At 41.2% G+C, this 20,343-nt stretch overlaps 1 protein-coding gene across 1 annotated transcript in view; it reads left to right on the top strand.

Moving 5' to 3' along the window:
* Positions 1 to 366: 366 nt before the first annotated feature.
* CDK8 (cyclin-dependent kinase 8) overlaps positions 367 to 20,343 on the top strand; it is a 50,236-nt gene continuing 30,259 nt past the window's right edge. The window contains exons 1-4 of the mRNA XM_010158861.1: positions 367 to 425; positions 2,048 to 2,084; positions 4,311 to 4,421; positions 8,334 to 8,474. Coding sequence (XP_010157163.1) covers positions 367 to 425; positions 2,048 to 2,084; positions 4,311 to 4,421; positions 8,334 to 8,474 — 348 coding nt within the window. The remainder of the gene's footprint in view (positions 426 to 2,047; positions 2,085 to 4,310; positions 4,422 to 8,333; positions 8,475 to 20,343) is intronic.

Raw genomic sequence — 20,343 nt, 5'->3', positions numbered from 1 at the left:
ACTAGATGCCCTTTAGGGTCCCTTCTGACCCAAACCATGCTTGATTCTATGATTATAACACTTAAGCTAGATATATCAGCATCTTCATCGGTTGGTGATTTGTATTTCTGGGTGTTTCCCTTACTTATAAACAGCACCCAGTCTAACTAATTTAAGGGAAACCTTTCTGGCTATGGAAATGCTCTTGAGCCATTGTGTGATATGCAAATGAAAAGGACAGTAACTTAATGAGAGCCCAATGCGTAGGTTTTGCCTACTTTCTTGTTGTGTTGTATAGAACTGAACTAGGATGGAGAGGAGCAGTTAGGGATCAGTCAGTAGGCCGCAAAGTGGTCTGTATCATGAGCAGGCATTGTACTGACGGTTATGAAGTGCTTCTTGCAGTCTAATTTGTCTCCAGCGAACTGTCAGCTGCTGGACATGAGGTAAGTCATCTGGTAGGAAAGGCATGAGGCATATGGGCTGGAGAGGCCTGGTTCATGGGGAGTGAGGTTGCTGGAAATGCTGTTTACAGCCCATGTGATGTGTTATCATCTGCTTGAGCTCTTTCTGTCCTTCAGACAGTGTTTAGATTTGTCCTTCTGCATTACCATTTTCCTGGAGCATTTCAGTCTTTCCAAGACAGTGAATCAGGGATCATCTGTCACCGCTGCAGCAATCATTTCCTTACTCGGATGGTTTTGCTGATGTATTTTAGCCATCCTATTTACTGGGGTGCTTGTGGCTGTCTACCTCTGACCAAACCCATCAGTTTTTTTAGGCAGACAGAAAGGATATGTAGCTAAGGGCTCTTCAGCATAAAAGGTGAAGACAAAAACCAAATGAGCATGCAGATGCACAAGCCGTAACATCTGCTGTCAGTGACAGTAACAAAGGCTAGACCTCTTAAAATAATGGTGATGGGCCACAGAATGTACTTCTCAGGTGTGTCCTTGAAGAGAGGACTAGGGGTGAATTTCATGTAAGCAGGCTACTGGGCAGTCTGCTCGTGTGGCCAAGCCCCGTATGTGGTGGCCACAGTCCATGGTGTGTCTGTTTCTAGCTGTTCTCTGGATGAGTGTGCTCTGTGTTCTGCATGTGCATCTGTAACTCCAGTGAACTTTAGACTGGTCTCAGTCGTGAGAACAGTGTGAGATTTGCAGGCACCAGGTGCTGGGAATACCACAGGTCTGCAGAAGCTGGATGTGGGAGAGATGTAGGGCAGGAGATGAAGACTGGTACAGCTCTCCCTGGTAGCTTGTGTGTGTGACCTGCCAGTGAACTTCAAGCGTGCAGCACCAGCAAGCAGGAGGAGCCCAAAATCCGGATAGACCTGGCATTAGAGCTGGGAGCTGAATGAAGGGGCATGACAGCATCTGCACTTGACTTGTGAACAGATGTAAGGTCTGCACTGGAGTCTGAGGGACCAGTGAACATGTGTCTGTTTATGTGAACTTTTCAGCCTGATCAGCTGGAGTGGAGAAAGGAGAAAGGGGCCCAGGCCTGTTGTGTTGTTCAGGTTTTCCATGGGTATTGTTGGCGTTTATGTTGGTGCCTGCAAAGATGACTGTTCTCCTGCCTCTGTTGATACCTGTGTGGCTGATCATGTCTGCATTGTGCGTGTGTGTGCCTGTAGGAAACGCACGCTCAGTTACCTGTACCTTGCTGCTGGCTGCATTTGGAAACAGGCAAGAGCAGCAGCCTGTCATCTGGCAGATCAGGAATGCTGTGAATCTCAAAGTCCACAGGATTGGCTACCGCTAGCACAAAGACGTGTATGTTGCCTCGATTTGAGGCAGAGAACCCTTCTGCTGCATTACTCAGTTTCTCATCTTTATGTCACGTTCTGGACCAGTTTTGTCAGTGGATTCTCTGTGTGCACTCTAAGGGGAATCGCAGTTGATGTGAAGAGGTTGGGTTTTGAAGTGGGTGATAGCTGCTACTTGGAGAATAAGGAGTAGAATGGGCTTAACATGGGACAGGGAGGTGTGAAGGGGAAAAGTACATTATTTTCTAGAGCTCTAACTAGTGTGTACATCTGATCATGGAACAGTCTGTTCTGGAACAGGTGTGTCATCAGGCCACAGGAACCTGATGAAATTTTGGTATGGACATGTAGCTGCTGAACTGTCATGCAGTCTTCTGCGTGCAGTTAATTCATCGTAATGTTTAGCATAAATATAAGCTGTGAATTTATACTGATTCAACAAATGTCTTTCACTGTAAGGACTGGCACAGTGTGTCCTTAGACCCTGTAACATCGTTGGCTGTTAAGAGGCTGACTCCCACCGATGGTCTGATGCTGGACTGGGTCTGGCTGGGACACAGTTCATCTTCTCCATAGCAGCCTGTATGGTGCTGTGTTTTGGATTTGCGACTAAAGCAGCATTGATGACCCACCAGTGTTTTGGCTCTTGCTGAGTGCTGCTTGCACGGTGTCCAGGCTTTTTCTCTTTCCCATTCTGCCCCTCCTCCTTTTGGAGAGGTATCCTTTGCTTGGAGTCTGGTGGGGGCTGCTTGTGAGAAGTGGTGAGTGATTGCCTTTGTATGACTTGGATTGTTTGGGGTCTTTTTTAATTCCTCTTTCCTTTACTTACTAAACTCTTATCCTCACCCAATTTTAATTCCTTTTTCTGCTCTTCCTCTCCCATCTTTCTGAGGGGAGGGGCAGTGAGCGAGTGGTTGTATGGGGTTTAGCTGCTGGCTGGGGTCAACCTGCCACTGATGGGCACTGATAAAAAATTGAAAATCAGCATTTCTTGGTTTTCCCCATACTCATCTTATGGTTTGTAGGAATTGTATGCATTTATAGAATTCTGCACTTTATGCAGATCCTGCCTTAAAATTCCTCAGTGTAATGCTTTTGCAAATCTTAATCTGAAGAGATTTAACATGCTGAAACTATGGCATTTGCATTTATTTGTAATGTCACATCTCTTCAACCCTCTGATTCCCTGTTTGATCTCATACTTGAGAGAAAACAGGCTATAGGTCCTTGTGCTCAAGAAATGCCACGCTTTGACACTGGTCAGGGAGTGGGGATGGGAGTGTCTCTCAAATTAAATCATAAAGAAGGAAATGAACTTACGCAGATATCCACTCCCGATTTACTGTCTCAATAGCAGATCAGATGTTACCACATGTGACAAAGGTATCAGTAGGAAGACATGAATTTCCTTGTTTCCTCTATTATGTAGCAAGAAAATTATGTTTTACTGAAAGGATATTCAATCTCAGAAATAAAATGTTAGTTTTCTATATTCAGATAGTAGTTCAGGTTGTCCTTGGCTTTTAAAAAGCTCTAGCCATTACTTTTAATAAAAATGTCGTCATTTCTGGCAAACTGAGCTGGCAAGAATTTGTCTAGCCTTGGGTAGCCATGCTGGACAGCAGTTTGCTTAGATGACCGTTTTGTTTCCTTCTTAGCAATTGTGTGAGTACAGTATAATTGTGACATGACCAGAGGAGCTTGAGTAGGCTGATGCTGCCTGCAGTTAGTCGCTGTGCTGTATCTTGGCTAGGTTTTCCTTTTGATGGTGGTTAAAGTGATAGTTTCTAAAGCATCTGATCTAGTTTAATGGCTCACGGCTGCTGAAAGAAGGTCTTGCTCCTGACTGTGTCCCTTCACTAGCACGGGCTCTGCTGTTAGTGCCGCGAGTGATTTCGGCTCAGGAACTCGGCAAAAAAAATGATGTTTTTGTGGGTCTGGATTAGTTTTCTCTGGAACTGGGAGATGTTTCGTGGATGGCTTCTGTGAGTGGCATAACTGGTGTAATACATGTTGTAGGAGGGAGTTGGACCTTCCGTGGGTGGTGGTGACCTTGTAGATCAGCTGTCTCCATTGTACAAACCTTGTCTTCGTTTAGCTGACTGCATCGACAGGCTCCACATGAGTCATCCCATTTAGCCGTGAATGACTGCAACCAAAATGCAGGCTTTTCGGATAATTGGGAGTCAGGAGAAAATTGGATACCCCAATGGCTCTCAACAATTACAGCCTTCGGAAGAGGGCAGATGCCACAGCTGGCTGTCTGTGGAGTCGTCTTGCTCCTGGATAATAGTGAGGTTTACACAGACTTAAGCTTTGAGGAAATAAATAGCAAGTGAATGCCCTGAAGAGGTTATGACCTGCTTTCAGCTTCGGGTTTAAACTAATGACTGGTTCTTTTGTTAAAAAAAAAATACATGCTGTTTTCTGTGACTTGCAGATTTCAAGTTTTATTGTTTGTATTGTGGAGTATGTAGCAAAGACTAATAAAATATTCATATTTCCAGCCCTTTCACAGCTTGGGATGTGTGGATTGTAACTGTTGACTTTCTTTATTTTGCAGTTGCTGCGGGAGCTCAAGCATCCAAATGTCATTTCTCTGCAAAAGGTGTTCCTTTCTCATGCTGACAGGAAAGTGTGGCTTCTCTTTGACTACGCTGAGCATGACCTCTGGGTAAGGTGAATTGCTTGTAGGTACCAGGCTTAGAGCTTTTGTTGTAGAAAAGGGACAAGGTCAGGGAAGATGCATCAATTTAAAAACAGTATAGCCTTTTTGCCCTGTGTCTGTTGGAAACTTTTCCAGTACTAAAGGAAAAGCACTGGAAAATGTTTGGTAAGCATGCCACGCAGTTAATCTGTGACCTCTTTAAGAAGATGAAAGTCTGCATTCAGCTCAGTAGCTAGAAATCTAGTTAAATAAATGCAGATATAACCTCCTGTTACAGCTAAAGTAGGGTGCAGGAGAATGTAAATGATTATGCAGGTGGATTCCTTTTGAAAAATGGCAAACTTATTGGCTGAATAAAACAGTTTAGAGTTTTAGTTACATAGGATGCCATCGATGAATGTGTGAAATGAGAGTAATGCTACTGTGTATAATTGAAATTTAATATGTATGTTTCAGTGGAAAGAGCTTTTTACTCAAATCATCTGCTGAAATTTCATGTATTTGGGAGGAAGACTGTATATTCCTAATTACAAGATACAGCTTTAAAATATAAACACGTTGGAGACAAAGTAAATTTGTTGTAGGCTATATACCCTTGTCCTCTGTTAATACTTTTAAGCTAAACATCCATTTGGAATAATTCACAATGCTGCTTTAATTTTTTTTTAAGAATTTAAAGTCTCCAAGCAACCTTGACTTCCCTGGAAAAAAAAAAGTATGCGTGTGCCTTCAATTAAATCTGTAGATTTTGAGCATTGCTGCTCTCCATGGAACAAGTACTGTAATACTAACCTTAAAAGCTATTGAGATGATTTGGATCAAAGGGTACTGCAGAGGCTAATTGGAATGAGGTGGAAATTTTGATGTATGTGTTCATGTAAGACTTTAGCAGTAGGACTCATGAGTTGAGTTTTCCTCTGAGTGGAGGTTAGCACCAACCAAAGTAAAACTAATTTCTTTTGAAAATGGTGTTCCTTGTAGTTGGGAATAATTCAGTAGTTTTTGCCTAAGAAATAGTGTTTCAATTTTCCTTTAGCTAAGCTGAATCAAAGATGTTTTTCTCCAGTTAAATGTCTTGGAAGTTCTGATAATTGGTATTGGGATTTTGTTATCCAAATATAATTAGAGAAAAAGTTACTGAATAGCTGAAATATTGAGACATTCTAAAGGCTGCTGAACAAAATAAAGATCTTCAGACAGTGAAGGAAAGGTTTTGTATTTTTCAATGTAGAGAGAAAAACAAGCACATTCTTCTTTTTTCCACTGCTCCTCCATATTTATGATGTACTAAGATACAGAAGTTTAGGAACGTTTGAGTTTGTGGACTTTTTTTGTTTCAAAATGGCTATTTATTTCAAAAAGCCTTTGTGCTGCAAGACTTTGTATTTTTTTGGGTGTTGAAGACTAATAGTGACCTGTCCTTGTGTGCATATATACATTTCTGCATGTTTCATACTTAACCAGAATCACTGCATAAACACTTCTCTTAATAATATACAGGACAGTCCTTCCTTAACTTAGGAATGACCCTCAGTTTTGACCTTTATGTTTACATGCACGTAACTATAAACTCCACAAGTCCCAAGCTGTACCAGCTCCTGGTTGTTCATTGGATCTGGATGCAAGAGACTTAACTGCAGTGACTGGACCGGCTCCGTGCCCCAGAGAGCCAGATATGGATCAAGTCCTCCAGCGCTGAGCGTATCTAGTGCAGCAGGTCTGAGACAGAGCTGGGAAAAGGGCACACAGTATATATGAGCAGGAACAATAAATCACAGAATCACAGGCTGGTTTGGGTTGGAAGGGACCTTAAAGACCATCTAGTTCCAACCCCCCTGCCATGGGCAGGGACACCTTCCACTAGACCAGGTTGCTCAAAGCCTCATCCAGCCTGGCCTTGGACACTTCCAGGGATGGGGCATCCACAGCTTCTCTGGGCAACCTGTCCCAGTGCCTCCCCACCCTCGGCGAGAAGAATTCCTTCCTGATGTCCCATCTAAACCTCCCCACTTTCAAACACAGTCTCAGAAGGTGGTCAGATCAAGCAGGCACCTCAGGCTTACCCCTCTCTCCCCAGTCTGCTCTCTCTGACCCACCCCGTTTTCTCCAGCCTGCCTTCCTTTTCCCTCTTTCAAAGCCACCATCAAGACCACAAAGCCCAGATTCCCCATCCTTAGCTTCCTTAAACTCCACGCTTTCTGCCCTAGATTCTCTGCTCAAGTCATCCTTAAGCGTTCCTTCTCCGCAGCTTGTCATTGAACTATTCCCTTGTGCATCCTCCTTCTCATCTCTCCTTTCTCTTCCCTTTGGAGCTGAAGTCTAGGGGAGGCATCTGTCTGGGTAGATTTAGATTGGACATAAGGAAAAAATTCTTCCCGGAGAGGGTGGTGAGGCACTGGAACAGGTTGCCCAGAGAAGCTGTGGATGCCCCATCCCTGGAAGTGTTCAAGGCCAGACTGGATGAGGCTTTGAGCAACCTGGTCTAGTGGAAGGTGTCCCTGACCATGGCAGGGGGGGTGGAACTAGATGGTCTTTAAGGTCCCTTCCAAACCAAACCATTCTGTGATTTGCTTCTCTCTGGCCACTGCATGAAGAATAACATTTGCTTTGGAGTCAGTGGAAGTGGGAGGCAAGAGGTGTAACTTGTGGCTCAGGCTTAGGGATGCTCATGCGCATAGTGCTTGGCTGACTGGGCACTTTTTCTCTCCTCTGAGCAGCTCCATTTTTACCCTTGGCAGGGCAGGTACGTGCCTTTTCCTCCCAGGAAAGCCAATCTCAATGTCTCAGGCAAGGAGGGCAGCAAAGGAGGGCAGGGTGTATGGAGCTGCGTTGCAGCAGGAGAGGAAAGGCTATTCCCCAAATGCGTTTGAGTAGTTGGGAACCTAATTGGCTCCTGGAATACGAAAGCTTGGGAACATGGGAAGAACATGTCATACAAGTTTTGTGCCAGGTTTTGGATGGACAAGATAAGGGATATTTTCATGATCACACAAGTGTGAGCCATTACAGAGAAGAAGTGTGATTGCATGAAAAGTTTGTTCTGCAAATTACCTCTCTCTCAAAAGGAGACAAACATGGAAGTGGTTACCATGACCATGACACACCTTATGCTATTGAAGTTAGTGGCACCTGGGACTCAAGTGCTGAGACCACATATCCTTTTGGATTCCTCATTGTTGCTAGATGTCGTTGTCTGCATATACACATACAGTTGTTCAAGGTCTTTTCTGTGTCTGGCTTAGTGGCTGACTTTCAAATGGACAGATTTATAGCTTTGCTTTGTCAACAGCTTCTGTTTTGGGAGTACTGTGCTTTAAGGGGATAGTAAATAAAGAAGGAATAAATCTGGGCTTCTAATTTAAATGTTTAAAAACTACAGTACAGCTTGTGAGAGTTTGTCTGGCATTAGGTTGAATATTACAGTGTCATTACTGTAGGAGAAAACCTAAAAGTGAAATAACACAGCAGTTAGGTAATGCAGTTCTAATTTTGTGCTGTGATATACAGGATACCAGCTTAGCTTAACAAAAAGAGCCCCCAAATAAAAATACACCTTAAACCTCCAGGATCTATGATCTGTAAGGGAATTTGCTTTGATGGTTTTTATTGGTTTTGTTTTCCTCATTCCACTGTGGGAGAGCGAGTGGTTGTGTGGGCCTTAACTGCCTGCCAGGGTTAAACCACAGTGACAACTGATCCAATTTTTGAGAGATTTCCTTGGGACTGTGATCACTTTACCTCATATAGTATTAATTTGATCGTACTTAAGGTATATGTTTCTAGTTTTGAAAGTGGGTGATGAAAAGCTGAAAAAATCTTGAAGTCTGTCTAAAGAATTGCTGGCAGTTTTTTTTAATGTAATGCTGTAGATCAAAACATTACATTTCTTTATTTTTATTTCTTTTCCCCCCTTTACAGCATATTATCAAGTTTCACAGGGCTTCTAAAGCAAACAAGAAACCAGTTCAGTTACCTCGGGGAATGGTGAAGTCACTGTTATATCAGATCCTAGATGGTATTCACTACCTACATGCCAACTGGGTGTTACACAGGGACTTGGTAAGTGGATCCGCAATGGGTTTTAGCACTGGGATGATGATTGAGGGCAGGGATGTTTTTTTATACACATCACTGGGAAACAAAAACCTTTGTGCTAAGGGCATGTACTAATAAACATGGTTTGTTTTTTTTATACTGTAATCAGACAGCCTTGATTAGTAGAGCAAATTTGAAAAACTAGCTATGATCTGATATGCTTATGACAGCAGAGTATATCAGATGGCTCTTTTCCTTTTTTGATTTTCGAAATAAACTATTTTTAAGTGTTCATCTAAGTAACAGGCATGTTGAGGTACCGAAAATGCCTCTGGTAGTATACTGCAGGCAAGATAAATAACTAAATATGGCATCTGTGTAGGTGGGGGAGAGGGTAATTGGCTGTAAGAACTGCTGAAAAAGTAAGAGCTCCTTAAAATTACCAGTTTTAGTTAGGAAGGTAACTTTTGAAGTCCATTATCTTCTCCTAAGATTTATTATCTGTCAGAAATGTAGCCATGCTGACTTTTAGGCACTTTTGTAAATAAACTAATGTTTATCCAAACTACAGTATAAGCAGAACATTTTGAACCTAAGTTACTGTTTCTTAACCAGCAAATACTATTGGAGATTTTAAACTGGTGAATCTCACCAGTTCTTAAATACTTGTCTTTGAAATATGCCCATAGCTGCCTGGGCTGTTTCTGTCTGTTGACTTAAAAATGGGTAGTTTTCCTGACCCAGTTGTCTATAGCTCTTATTCTTAAAAGTGAATTGAAAAAAATACAATTCAAGTATGGTACTGTCAATATATGATGCTTCTAATTACTGAAATTTGATCAGTGCATGAGAGTATCATTAGTTTGACCTTTGATTCCCATGAGCCAGTATTACCAGTGCTGTTCTGTCCTTAGTGCAGTAAGTGTGGCTTCCTTACTACTCTTCTAGGCTCACTTTTTGTCTTTGAAATAGCTTGAATAGTGTTTCTGGAAATGTAGTCAATGGCTAGTTATTTGACTTTTTCTCTTTTTCTGTAAATGCTTTTACAGAGTGCCAGTCTCTGTTTTAACTGATGGTAAAAGATTGATCTTTGATAAATAACATTTTCAGAACTGAAATACAAGGAAGCTTTGCTTTATTAAAATAATTGTATGGATATTGTTTCTGATTTGCTTCTGGTTTTAGAAACAGAAGCGAAGCCTCAGCACTGAGGGGAAAGAAGTCAAAAAGTTTGTGGTGGCTTTGTCCTGGCTCACGAAATAATGGATCAAAACATAATGTAGAAATACATAGGGCATGTTACTACTTAGACACACTTTGTTTTATGCTAAAATGTAATGTCTTACTCTGATGTTCTGCCTCTAGTAGTACTCTTCAGTATGTGTTTAAGAGGCATACAGAAAAAAAATGACCTGTCAAAAAGAATCTAAATTTTTCTTATGTTTTACTGTCTACAGTTTCAGAAAATTTATGAACTTAAGCATCATTGAGTTTAAAAAGAAAACCATGCATGTTGTTAACTGGATGGCTCAGGAGATTGGTAATTTATTACAGAGCCTTTCACATCTAGGTCTGTAGCTCAAATACGGTTTAAGTTGGCAACTGTGGAAAAACTACTACCATTTCATTTTCTGACCTATGTGAAATGAGTTGGTGGTCTCAGTCCAGCATGAAGTTTTCTTCCAGCAGAAAAACCACCATCACAATTGACTATCTCTGATAATCTGAGGAAGAGACCAAAAGCTTGAGGCAGAGTCTGAGAGGTCTTCCCACTGGAACCTTGTCAAGCCGTGTTGGTGAGAATGCTGTAAAAGCTGTGCAGGGGCTGCCTGTGCTGCCTGGTCCGTAGAGACCTTGGGGTTTGTTTTGAAACCATTCAGTTTGGCATGAATTTAGAAGGCACGTGTTTCTTTGATCAGGGTCCCTGGGAATAGCCTGAGTTATAAATGGGATTCTACTTAGATGATCTCTAAGGTCCTTTCCAACCTAAACCATGCTATAATATCTCTCATAGGATAACAATTTTTTTCAAGGGTAAGAAAGCTGATCTCTTGGGAAATTGATTATCTTCCATCGAAGTGCAATTTTCTGGTTTTTGGGTCTTGGGTTTTTTACGGTGTCTTAAGTTAGCTTTTAGATAGGTAATATTGTGGAGTTTTTTTTGAGATCTTGACTCTTCTAAACAGAAACCAAATACAGCATGAAGTAACTCCTTTCTTGCTAGCATCCACAACCCAGGCAGTGAAACTTAATTGTTATTAAACCCACAAGCTTAGACTGAAAGTCACCGGCTTAATGGTGATACCGAGGGATCTTAATTTGTATACGATTTGTATAAAGTGTGTTCTGTATGAAACAGGAAAAACTGTAGGAAGACAATAGTTGCCTATTGTGGGTTTTTTTTATTTTTTTTCCCTAGTCCTAGTTTGTGTTTTGGAAAGGAAATGTATACAAATCTCAGCAGTCAACAGCTATTTTAAATAGTTAACACTATTTGTCCTTTGTTTTCTTTCACTGTTTGCATGAAAGCCAATTCACTATTTCTGTCAGAGGAAGGGAGATATTGGTTATATTCGTAATCTTTTAATGGTTCTGTGCTTTGGTTGTTAGGGGTTTTTTTTGTAAGTCTTTTAAATATACCAGTAAAATTTTTCAACAAATAAATGTCAGTCCTTCTAAAATTTCTTATTTGACTTGCATATACTTCAGCTTTTTTTAATTTCATGACTGAGAGCAATTGCAAGCAAATTGTTTATTCATGCTCTGACTGTAGCAGGAAGGAAATAAGAACACTTCATGTAATTACCACAAAGTGCATCAATTATAGTTTTAATAATATTTTGTATTCAGTTATCAAGCATGCTTGAAACATACTGCATTTTGCTGAATTCTTTTCCTACTATTTTTTCCATTTTATGATATCCAGCTATTGACTACTTCCTGTATTCAAAGTGCTTATTTCACACTAAAAATAAGCATAAGCAGAAGACTGGCCATATATCTGTTTTCATCACTCTGCTGCCTCAGTAGCATGAGGAAAGAGAGGGTGGACTTAGCAGCGTGCTTGGAAGATTTCTTTAAGTAATGGGCTCAAAATAGAGGTCCCTTTGCATGGTATGGCAGTTTATATGCCATGTCTGTTAACATTTAAAAGTGCATCTTTATTTGATACTAGTGTGTAGTAGGCCTGTCACAGTCAGGATCCAGTCTCAGCTAAGGGATGAGCATCCCTCCGCTGGTTTTGTGTGGTGGCAGTAAGATTAGCCTGCAATTAAAATTAATAATACAGTAACAAAATATGGAATTAATAATAGATTTTGCACTTAAACTATTTAAAGCACTCACATGGTGCAGCAATGCTTAAAAACATGTCACTATCCCCTTACAAACCACTTTGGCAAACCACCACAAAACAAAAAAAAGCCAGAGGAGTCTCATAGTTTATGCTTGTAGTACTGCAGCTGAGACAATATGGCAAACCATTTTTTGTTCACAAATTTTCAGACTAAATTCCCTGGCCTATATCTGTGTGCATGGTGCTGAACAGATGAACTGGCACTTGGCAAGCCAGGTATGGAAGTGGGTAACAGCGCCGGGCTCCTGCTTCCTGTTCCCATCTTCCAGTCTCTTGCCAAAGGAATGCCAGTCTCTTAGCCTTTGTCAGTAACGACTGTGTCGCTGTGGATGTGGGCATTTGCAAACTAGAGTGAGCATGGGATGCTGCAGCCTGTTTATTGCGTTCCTAGTGTGCAGCTCAGCTGAACTGCTGCGGTGGGATGAGCACTGTTTAATAAGCTTTCAGGCGGACAAGTTTTAATACAGTTGGAATGTACCTTCCTAGGACCTGGTTACTTCTCAAGGATACCTGCTGCCAGGTTTGTGATTAATGGGAATGCTAATGATGATGTTCTAACAGTAAATGAGGAGAAGCCACTGCCAGGGTGTTTTTTGTAGGCAACATCTTAGTCACTTTCCAGACTCTGGCTGTGGATCACTTAAGTATGTGCTGTAGGCCAAGTTAAATGTGTGGAACTCTTACCCTGCCAATTCACCATTTTCCACACCAGAGCTCTTGAATTCAAGTATCTTTCCCACATCAGTATTCAAGAAGTACTTCAGAAATACAGGAATTCCCTTTGTTCCTGCTCTAGTGCTTACAAAACTGTGGCCATTTGAAGGAATGAACCTAAATGCTTAAAAACAAATAGTAGGAAAAGCTGTGCACATTACTTGCAAGAAGCTATCAGTTTCTTAAAGCAGGGTGGTCTTCTACCCTGTTTAAGTATATAAACAGATAATAGGCAATATTTCCGGAAAGGTATTGTGATGAGTTATTGGTGATATGCTTTCAAAGGAGGGGAAAAAAAAAAAAAACAAACCAACAACCCAATCACTGTTTCGGTTGTCAGTTCTTGTTGCCAAGGTGTTTTTGTTATGTGTGTGCTTTCATGAGATCACAAAAGAAAAATGCATCTGGCAGAACCTTTTCTTGCATAGGCGGCAATAATGTGCTTTCCTGTGTTGTAATTGACTGTAATTCTAAATATTCTGTAGTTAAAATAATATTAGCTAGAGTGTTGTAATGCTGCTGTTTGAAGGGAACATGATGACTCCCATGCCTGCTGCTCTGAGCATTTTCTTTTAGATTAAAATTTCAAGCCAGTGACTGATCAAAGTACAGAAATGATCAGAAGAGACTGCAAAGCTAAGTATTCAATGCTCATGACAGTGACTTAAAAAACCAAAACCCTCCAAACAAACCCAAAATAATGCAGCTTTTTTAAGAACTGCTGTGCAAATAGGAATCCATTTGGCTTGCTTTCTCAGACATTGTCGATGGCAATGACCTGTTAGGCCAAGCTCTTGATGGAGAAATTTCTGTCAATTTTGTATGAATGCAGGTTTGAAGCTAGAAATTTAGAGTGTATTTCTGCAGTATTAGCAGCCTTCCAGTCAGAAAAGCAGAAAGCATACTGCTTAGAGATCTTTGAATTCACCGTAGAGAAGCTTATAGAGGTAGATGAAATCATTTGGTTCATATAAGCAGTTCACTGGGAGGCCACTCTCTTTGAAAGGTCATAGCAATCAGGGGAGGTTCCTGAGGAGGAAAAAACCAAATGTCACTCCAATCTTCAAGAAGGGCAGGAAGGAGCATCTGGGAAATTACATACTAGTCACTTGCCTCGATCACTGGGAAGGTGATGGATCACATCCTCCTGGACGTCATTTCCAAATATTTCAAGGACATGAAGGTGATTAGGAGTAGTCAACATGGGCTTATGAAAGGGAAATCACACTTAGACAAACTGAAAGCCGCCAGTGACCAACTCGATGGGTGTGGGAAGAGCAGTGGATGTTGCTTATCTTGACTTCAGTAACGCTTTCGACACTGCATCCCGTAACATCCCGCTAGACAAACTAATTTTATACAGATTAGGTAAGTGCACAGTGAAGTAAGGTGGGTTGAAAATTGGCCAAGTTTGATGGGCTCCAAGGATTGTGATCCGTGCCCCAAAGTCGAGTTTAACACCAGTCACTAGTGATGTGTCCCAAGACCTGATACTGGGTTCAGTGCTGTTCAGCATCATTAATAGCCTGGACAGTGGGACAGAGCGCACCCTCAACAAGTTGGCAGTTGATTTCCAGAGATGTCCTCCAATCTCAGTTGTTCTGTGAATAAATTTTATCTTCACCATTTGATCTGTCTTTTTCCAAAAGCGAAAAACCCAGCTTATGACAAATCAATGGAAGAGAAGTTGGCAAGGGGAGTAGGAAGTGGGAGCAAATGTGAGTAAGAAGAATATGAAAGATGCAATAGCTCATTTGGAATAAGGAACAGTGTTGAAAAAAATAGTGAAATACAAAACTTTTGCAGTGAAGGAGGACATTTTTGGAATGTATGTTGTCTGTAGCATAATGAGAGGGAGGATAGATATGGTGCCATTTTCTTTTCCTGAGGAAAAAAGATTGTGTCCTCATATGTTTTCTTGGAAGCTGTGTGGCCATAAAATGAAAGATGTATTTATGCTGGATCATCAAATTGCAACCAATTTTGTGTATGAAACGCTTCTGTAACCACAGTATCTTTAGAAAGAGGTCCTAAGTATTGAGATATTAAAAAATTTGCCAATTCTATAAGATTAAAGTATTATGGAGATTGATATTTTTAGACCTCTCTTGGATTAGTCCTATGTCTGTTATTCTTAGATGGAATACTATTCCTGTTGTTCTAAAAGTAGCACTGAAATCAAAAGCAAAAGATGAATGAAAATACAGTATTCAGTCTACTTATTTGGGTCTTCATTGCAAGACTTTGTGGTGACTTTGTGAATCAACCATCTTTGCATATAATGAACTTTTTTTTTTTAATTCAGGCCACCTACGTTCAAACAATTTTTGAATATGAATATAGTCTTTCATAATATTTTACAGTTGGATCATCTTTAATCTTAGATCTTATAAGCAAATGCAAGGTCATTTAACATATTTTAAGGATTGTGAAAGGATAGAGTAAAACTCCAAGTTTTATGATAATATGAGAAGAACAGCTACACCTGAAAATAATTTTTATCTGAGCAGCTGGTATACAGAAAAAATGGAAAGCCAGTCATGAAAGTTCTTGATAATCTTTTACCACACAATACTGTTAGATTCCCATGTACAGTAAGATGAAGTGTTGCACAGAGGAACTTTTGGTAGACATTTTCCTGATTGCAGGTAAAAAGGTTGCTTATAAACTTGAATCAAGTGAAAACAGGGCTGCAAGGAAAGGTCAGAAAGCTCACAATTTCAAGAACATTTTTCCATATCTTAGACTACTGCTTTTATTCAAAGCCCCATTTGCTTGATAGCCAAGTCCAACCTTATTTGAGTGCCATAAAGATGAGTAATATTTTTTAGTCTTTCATTGTCTTCTAATGGTAGTTCCAGTGGATCTGACTATACTGGTTTCTCTGGTGTACCAACTTCTGTTTTGTTTGTTGAAACCTAAATTTAGTTTATCAATAACTTTCTTGCTGCTTAGCTAGTATTTATTTTCCATAAATAATTCTCAAAATAATTGATCCTTTGCAGTGATAGAAGCCAGGACCCACAACCTTGTCATTTTGAACTGGCAGTGATACTGGCAACACCTTTTCACTCTGTTGATGAACATGTCTTCTTTTGAAACTATAGTAAACACCATTTTTGTCTGATGTTTAAACAGAAGGTCAAAGAGGAGGAGTATAAATATTACTAAAACAGCTTTGCTGATTAATCTAGTCAGTAATGTGTGATCAAACCGAAGGAGACTTATCTTTAAACTGCTACTGCCCAAGGGAAATGCAGGTCAAGTTTCTGAATTTGGGCATCTGTGGTCAGTGAAAACTTATACATCGAAGTAGTACAGGGTGCAAAAAAGAAATGGGAAAAGAATAGCTTCTTGTTTAACCACCAGGTGTCTTGGGGACTAATGAGTCCAACGCAGATGAGTATTTGGAGACATGAAGTTATGTTACATGATATTTTAGTGAGGCATTTGTCACTTACCTGCTGCAGAACTGTCAGACACAAGAAGCAATGGAAGCAGAGCATTTTTTCCTGACACTTGTGTCATTGTAAATGAAATAATTTTTAACCTGTGATCTCGAATCAGTTAACAGGTAGTGAGGAATTGTTCCAAAAGTGGAACTGCAGATTTGAAGCTGAAGGTAACTTGCAGTTCTTCTTCATATGGCTGTTAATGCTGATGTGAAGAGTACTGCTGTTTTTTATCTCCTTTTGAGACCTTTAGTGCTAGATGAAATGTTTCAGGACTAATCTTTCTAATCATTCACCTTACAGGGTCTCAAATCAAGGCAGGCCATTTCAGGGCCTTTGATCTAGAATTAATATCATTGTAGTGACTTTTGAGAAGTTTGTCCTTGTTTTGTGAAATGTACATTTAATAACAGCACCAGGAACACATTTGTCCACATATTACACACTGATTTCTGAACTGTAAACAAGGTGGTGCTTTAGAGTTTTATGCAGGAGAAACGATAGCGTTGCTACTACATTTTCTAGGAAAAATAGCTGAAGAAATGCGTGATCCACAGTAGAAAACATTTATATTGGTCATGGGTACTGTGTGGCCATAGCCTGGCTGCTTAAGGAGACAAAGCTTACCCAGGCATGCCTTTTTAGCTAGTTCCCCCAAGTAGCTTTTTGTATGTTAGCAAATTTTACATACATTTGGTAAAATGATATGGTATCAAAACAGTCCAATTCTTTCGAATTTCATGAAAAGCAGATGTCATAGAGGAGGACAGATGTTCTGGGAGAAATGCCTTTAGTGTTGCACCAGGGCCATTTCAGTTTGGCTTGTCTGCACTCTACAGTGGTTCACTGGCCTTTCATGGTGCACGTGTCTCCACTGGCCCTGTGTGCTTGGTCATCCAGGCAAATGGCAAGTGGGAAAGGAGCTTGAGGATTCTGGATGTGGGAAAGAAAGGTATAGGAGGGAGCTGCAATATATGCAGTGAGAAATGCAGGAGGAAGGTCTAGGACTAGGCTGTGCTGGCAGCCCAGAAAGCCAACCGTATCTTGGGCTGTATCAGGAGAAGTGTGGCCAGCAGGTCGAGGGAGGGGATTCTCCCCCTCTACTCTGCTCTGGTGAGACCCCACCTGGAGTGCTGCGTCCAGCTGTGGAACCCTCAACATCAGAAGGATATAGACTGGTTGGAGCGAGTCCAGAGGAGGCCACGAAGATGCTCAGAGGGCTGGAGCCCCTCTGCTATGGGGACAGGCTGAGAGAGTTGGGCTTGTTCAGCCTGGAGAAGCGAAGGCTCCGGGGAGACCTTATAGCACCTTCCAGTACCTGAAAGGGCTACAAGGAAGCTGGGGGAGACTTTTTACAAGACCCTGTAGTGATAGGACAAGGGGTAATGGGTTTAAATTGAAAGTGGGGAGGTTTAGATATCAGGAAGAAATTCTTCCTGGAGAGGGTGGTGAGGCACTGGCACAGGTTGCCCAGAGAAGCTGTGGATGCCCCATCCCTGGAAGTGTTCAAGGCCAGGCTGGATGAGGCTTTGAGCAACCTGGTCTAGTGGAAGGTGTCCCTGCCCATGGCAGGGGGGTTGGACCTAGATGGTCTTTAAGGTCCCTTCCAACCCAAACCATTCTATGGTTCTATGACTTAGGTGGGCTTCAAGAGCTGCACCCATCAGAAAACACCTAGTCTTGTTAAGAAGCTCCAGACCGAAAGATTTTATGATGAAAAAGAGAGTAGGTAAATGAGTACATGAAGTACGTAAAAGATTTCAAAATACTTTAAACAAAGGTTTCTTATCTTTGTTCTTTATTGGAATTACTGAAACCCCACAAGTGTCTTTTACCCCTGTTAACAATTCCTGTTAACTCCAAAGAATCCTCAAAAAAGCACTGCCCTTTTAAAATTATATATACTGCATCTGTTCTGCAGGATCTCTGGACGAAAGTATAGGGAATCCTATAGCAGACTGATTTAATTGCAGGTAGGGGGGAATATGTTGCCCCCTTGCTCAGAAAATGTCAAGGATTTTTGTGATAAATCTTTTAATAAGGATACATAGAAAGAAGAAAAGCTTATTTTAATATGTAAGTGTTGTTGAGGGGATATTTTTAATCCCCATATTGTTTACAAAAGCAATACCACTTGCATTTCATGTCCGTGTATGTGGTACTTTATTTCTGACTATGGAAGGAAAGTTGGACTATTAGGAGGTTTGGAAAGGTTTGCCCAAGTGTGTTACCTGTGAAGCTGTAGGAGCTCCTAGTGAAAGTTGCCTTCGTTATTTAACTGTCCAAAAGGCTTGAGGTTTTTATTAATGGCTCTTTATTAAGCAGCTTTCTCAAGAAAGGGTTTAAAACCTGTGGTGTTCTGAAAATCTTGTTAGCTACCCAAACTTGTCTGACACCTGAGGGATCCCAACACTTCATATGTGCTGAGCTTGGCATTTTCAGTCAGTCATAAATGAATTTAGTCGCTATTGCAGCAATCTCAGAGTCCATTTATACTGTCCTCGCAAAGGTTTCGGGAAAGGAAACTTGTTTGCAAAAGGAATGTGGGTTAAAACCTGTGCTAACTTCATTCTGTCATACAGTACGGAATATGGGAGAGGAGGGGAGGAGCAGCAGCAGGAGGGAGCTGTTTGGATGTATGGAAAGATGGTCAGGTGACTGTACCCTTTGTTTCTCACTTTCAGTTCATTTTCCTGAGTACTTATTTCTTTGCTGTCATTGTAACAGAAATGAAGATTCGCATGTTTTCTTCATTTCATAACTATTTTTTATTCAGATAACAGAAAATACTCTGCTTGCTTCTAGTTTCAGTACTGAGGATTTTTGAGTGCTGCAAAGGAAATGCCTTCCTAGCAAGTGCAGTTACTCTACCATTCTGTCTTGAATTTCTGCACTTTTCAGAAAGTGGGATGCCCATGTGCAGAACTAGCATTCTTCATACAGAGGGCTCGTTCCTTAAGATGCTGTTTGGTGCTTTCTTTTTTCAAGTTTAGAAATTTTCTGACTTTTTTTCATTCCAGGACATTTATGTAGCTTGATAACTGAAGTAAAATGATGTCATGAGAAGTATGTGGGTATGATATAGGTGATATCTGTATCCAGAGAAGTGTGGCCAGCAGGTCGAGGGAGGTGATTCTGCCCCTCTACTCTGCTCTGGTGAGACCCCACCTGGAGTGCTGCGTCCAGCTGTGGAACCCTCAACATCAGAAGGATATAGACCGGTTGGAGCGAGTCCAGGGGAGGCCACAAAGATGCTCAGAGGGCTGGAGCACCTCTGCTATGGGGACAGGCTGAGAGAGTTGGGCTTGTTCAGCCTGGAGAAGAGGAGGCTCCGGGGAGACCTCATTGCAGCTTTCCAGTATCTGAAGGGGGCCTACAAGGGTACGGGGACAGGACTTTTTACAAGGGCCTGTAGTGATAGGACAAGGGGTAATGGGTATAAATTGAAATCAGGGCGGTTTAGATTAGAGATCAGGAAGAAGTTCTTCACAGAGAGGGTGGTGAGGCACTGGAACAGGTTGCCCAGAGATGTTGTGGATGCCCCATCCCTGGATGTCTTCAAGGCCAGGCTGGATGAGGCTGTGAGCAACCTGGTCTAGTGGAAGGTGTCCCTGCCCATGGCAGGGGGGTTGGAACTAGATGATCTTTAAGGTCCCTTCCAACCCCAACCATTCTATGATTCTATGATATATTGAGGGATGTCATTCATATATTGGATCCCAACCATATAGATAGTTTTTATGTCTATGTATGATGATTTTCTGAAGTAGTTTCAATCTGGTTTTGTTGTTTTAGTAGCAAATTTTAAGGAAGCAAATTAACTGATAGGCAGACTATACTGTATTTATTTCTTGTCTATAGCTGGCTGAATTAACTCATATCCAGATATGTAAAGACAGAGTTAAGATTTCTGCAGAAGAAGGATGTTCCTAGGAACTTCACAGCTAATTTCTAGCAGCTCTCCTGTCATGAAGGTATTGAGCTGTACTAGCCAGACAGAAGAAGTATCAACATCACTCTTGGTTCTGACGTGAGAGAGGGGTGTGTAGCACCAGAAGCTCTTTGATCGCAAATGTACCTTTGAAGTAAGCTTAGTCAATAAAAACCCTGCAGTAGGATTTAGTGAAAACCCTGGAGTACGATTTTGGAAAACTTAGATCCAGCTTAGTTTTTCATGGTGGTTTTTTCTTTTTTTTTTTTTTTTTACTGGAAAGGTTGTGGTAAAGTTATCACTGCATAAAATGCTGTTGAAGATAAGAATATCACAAGCACAGATACAGTCTGGGTAGAGAGCAGCCCTGAGGAGAAGGACTTGGGGGTTCTGGTGGATGAAAAGCTGGACATGAGCCGGCAGTGTGCGCTGGCAGCCCGG

Source organism: Eurypyga helias, unplaced genomic scaffold (assembly GCF_000690775.1).
Source record: "Eurypyga helias isolate BGI_N326 unplaced genomic scaffold, ASM69077v1 scaffold8049, whole genome shotgun sequence".
Lineage (NCBI taxonomy): Eukaryota > Metazoa > Chordata > Aves > Eurypygiformes > Eurypygidae > Eurypyga > Eurypyga helias.
This window is presented reverse-complemented; position numbering and strand designations above follow the sequence as displayed.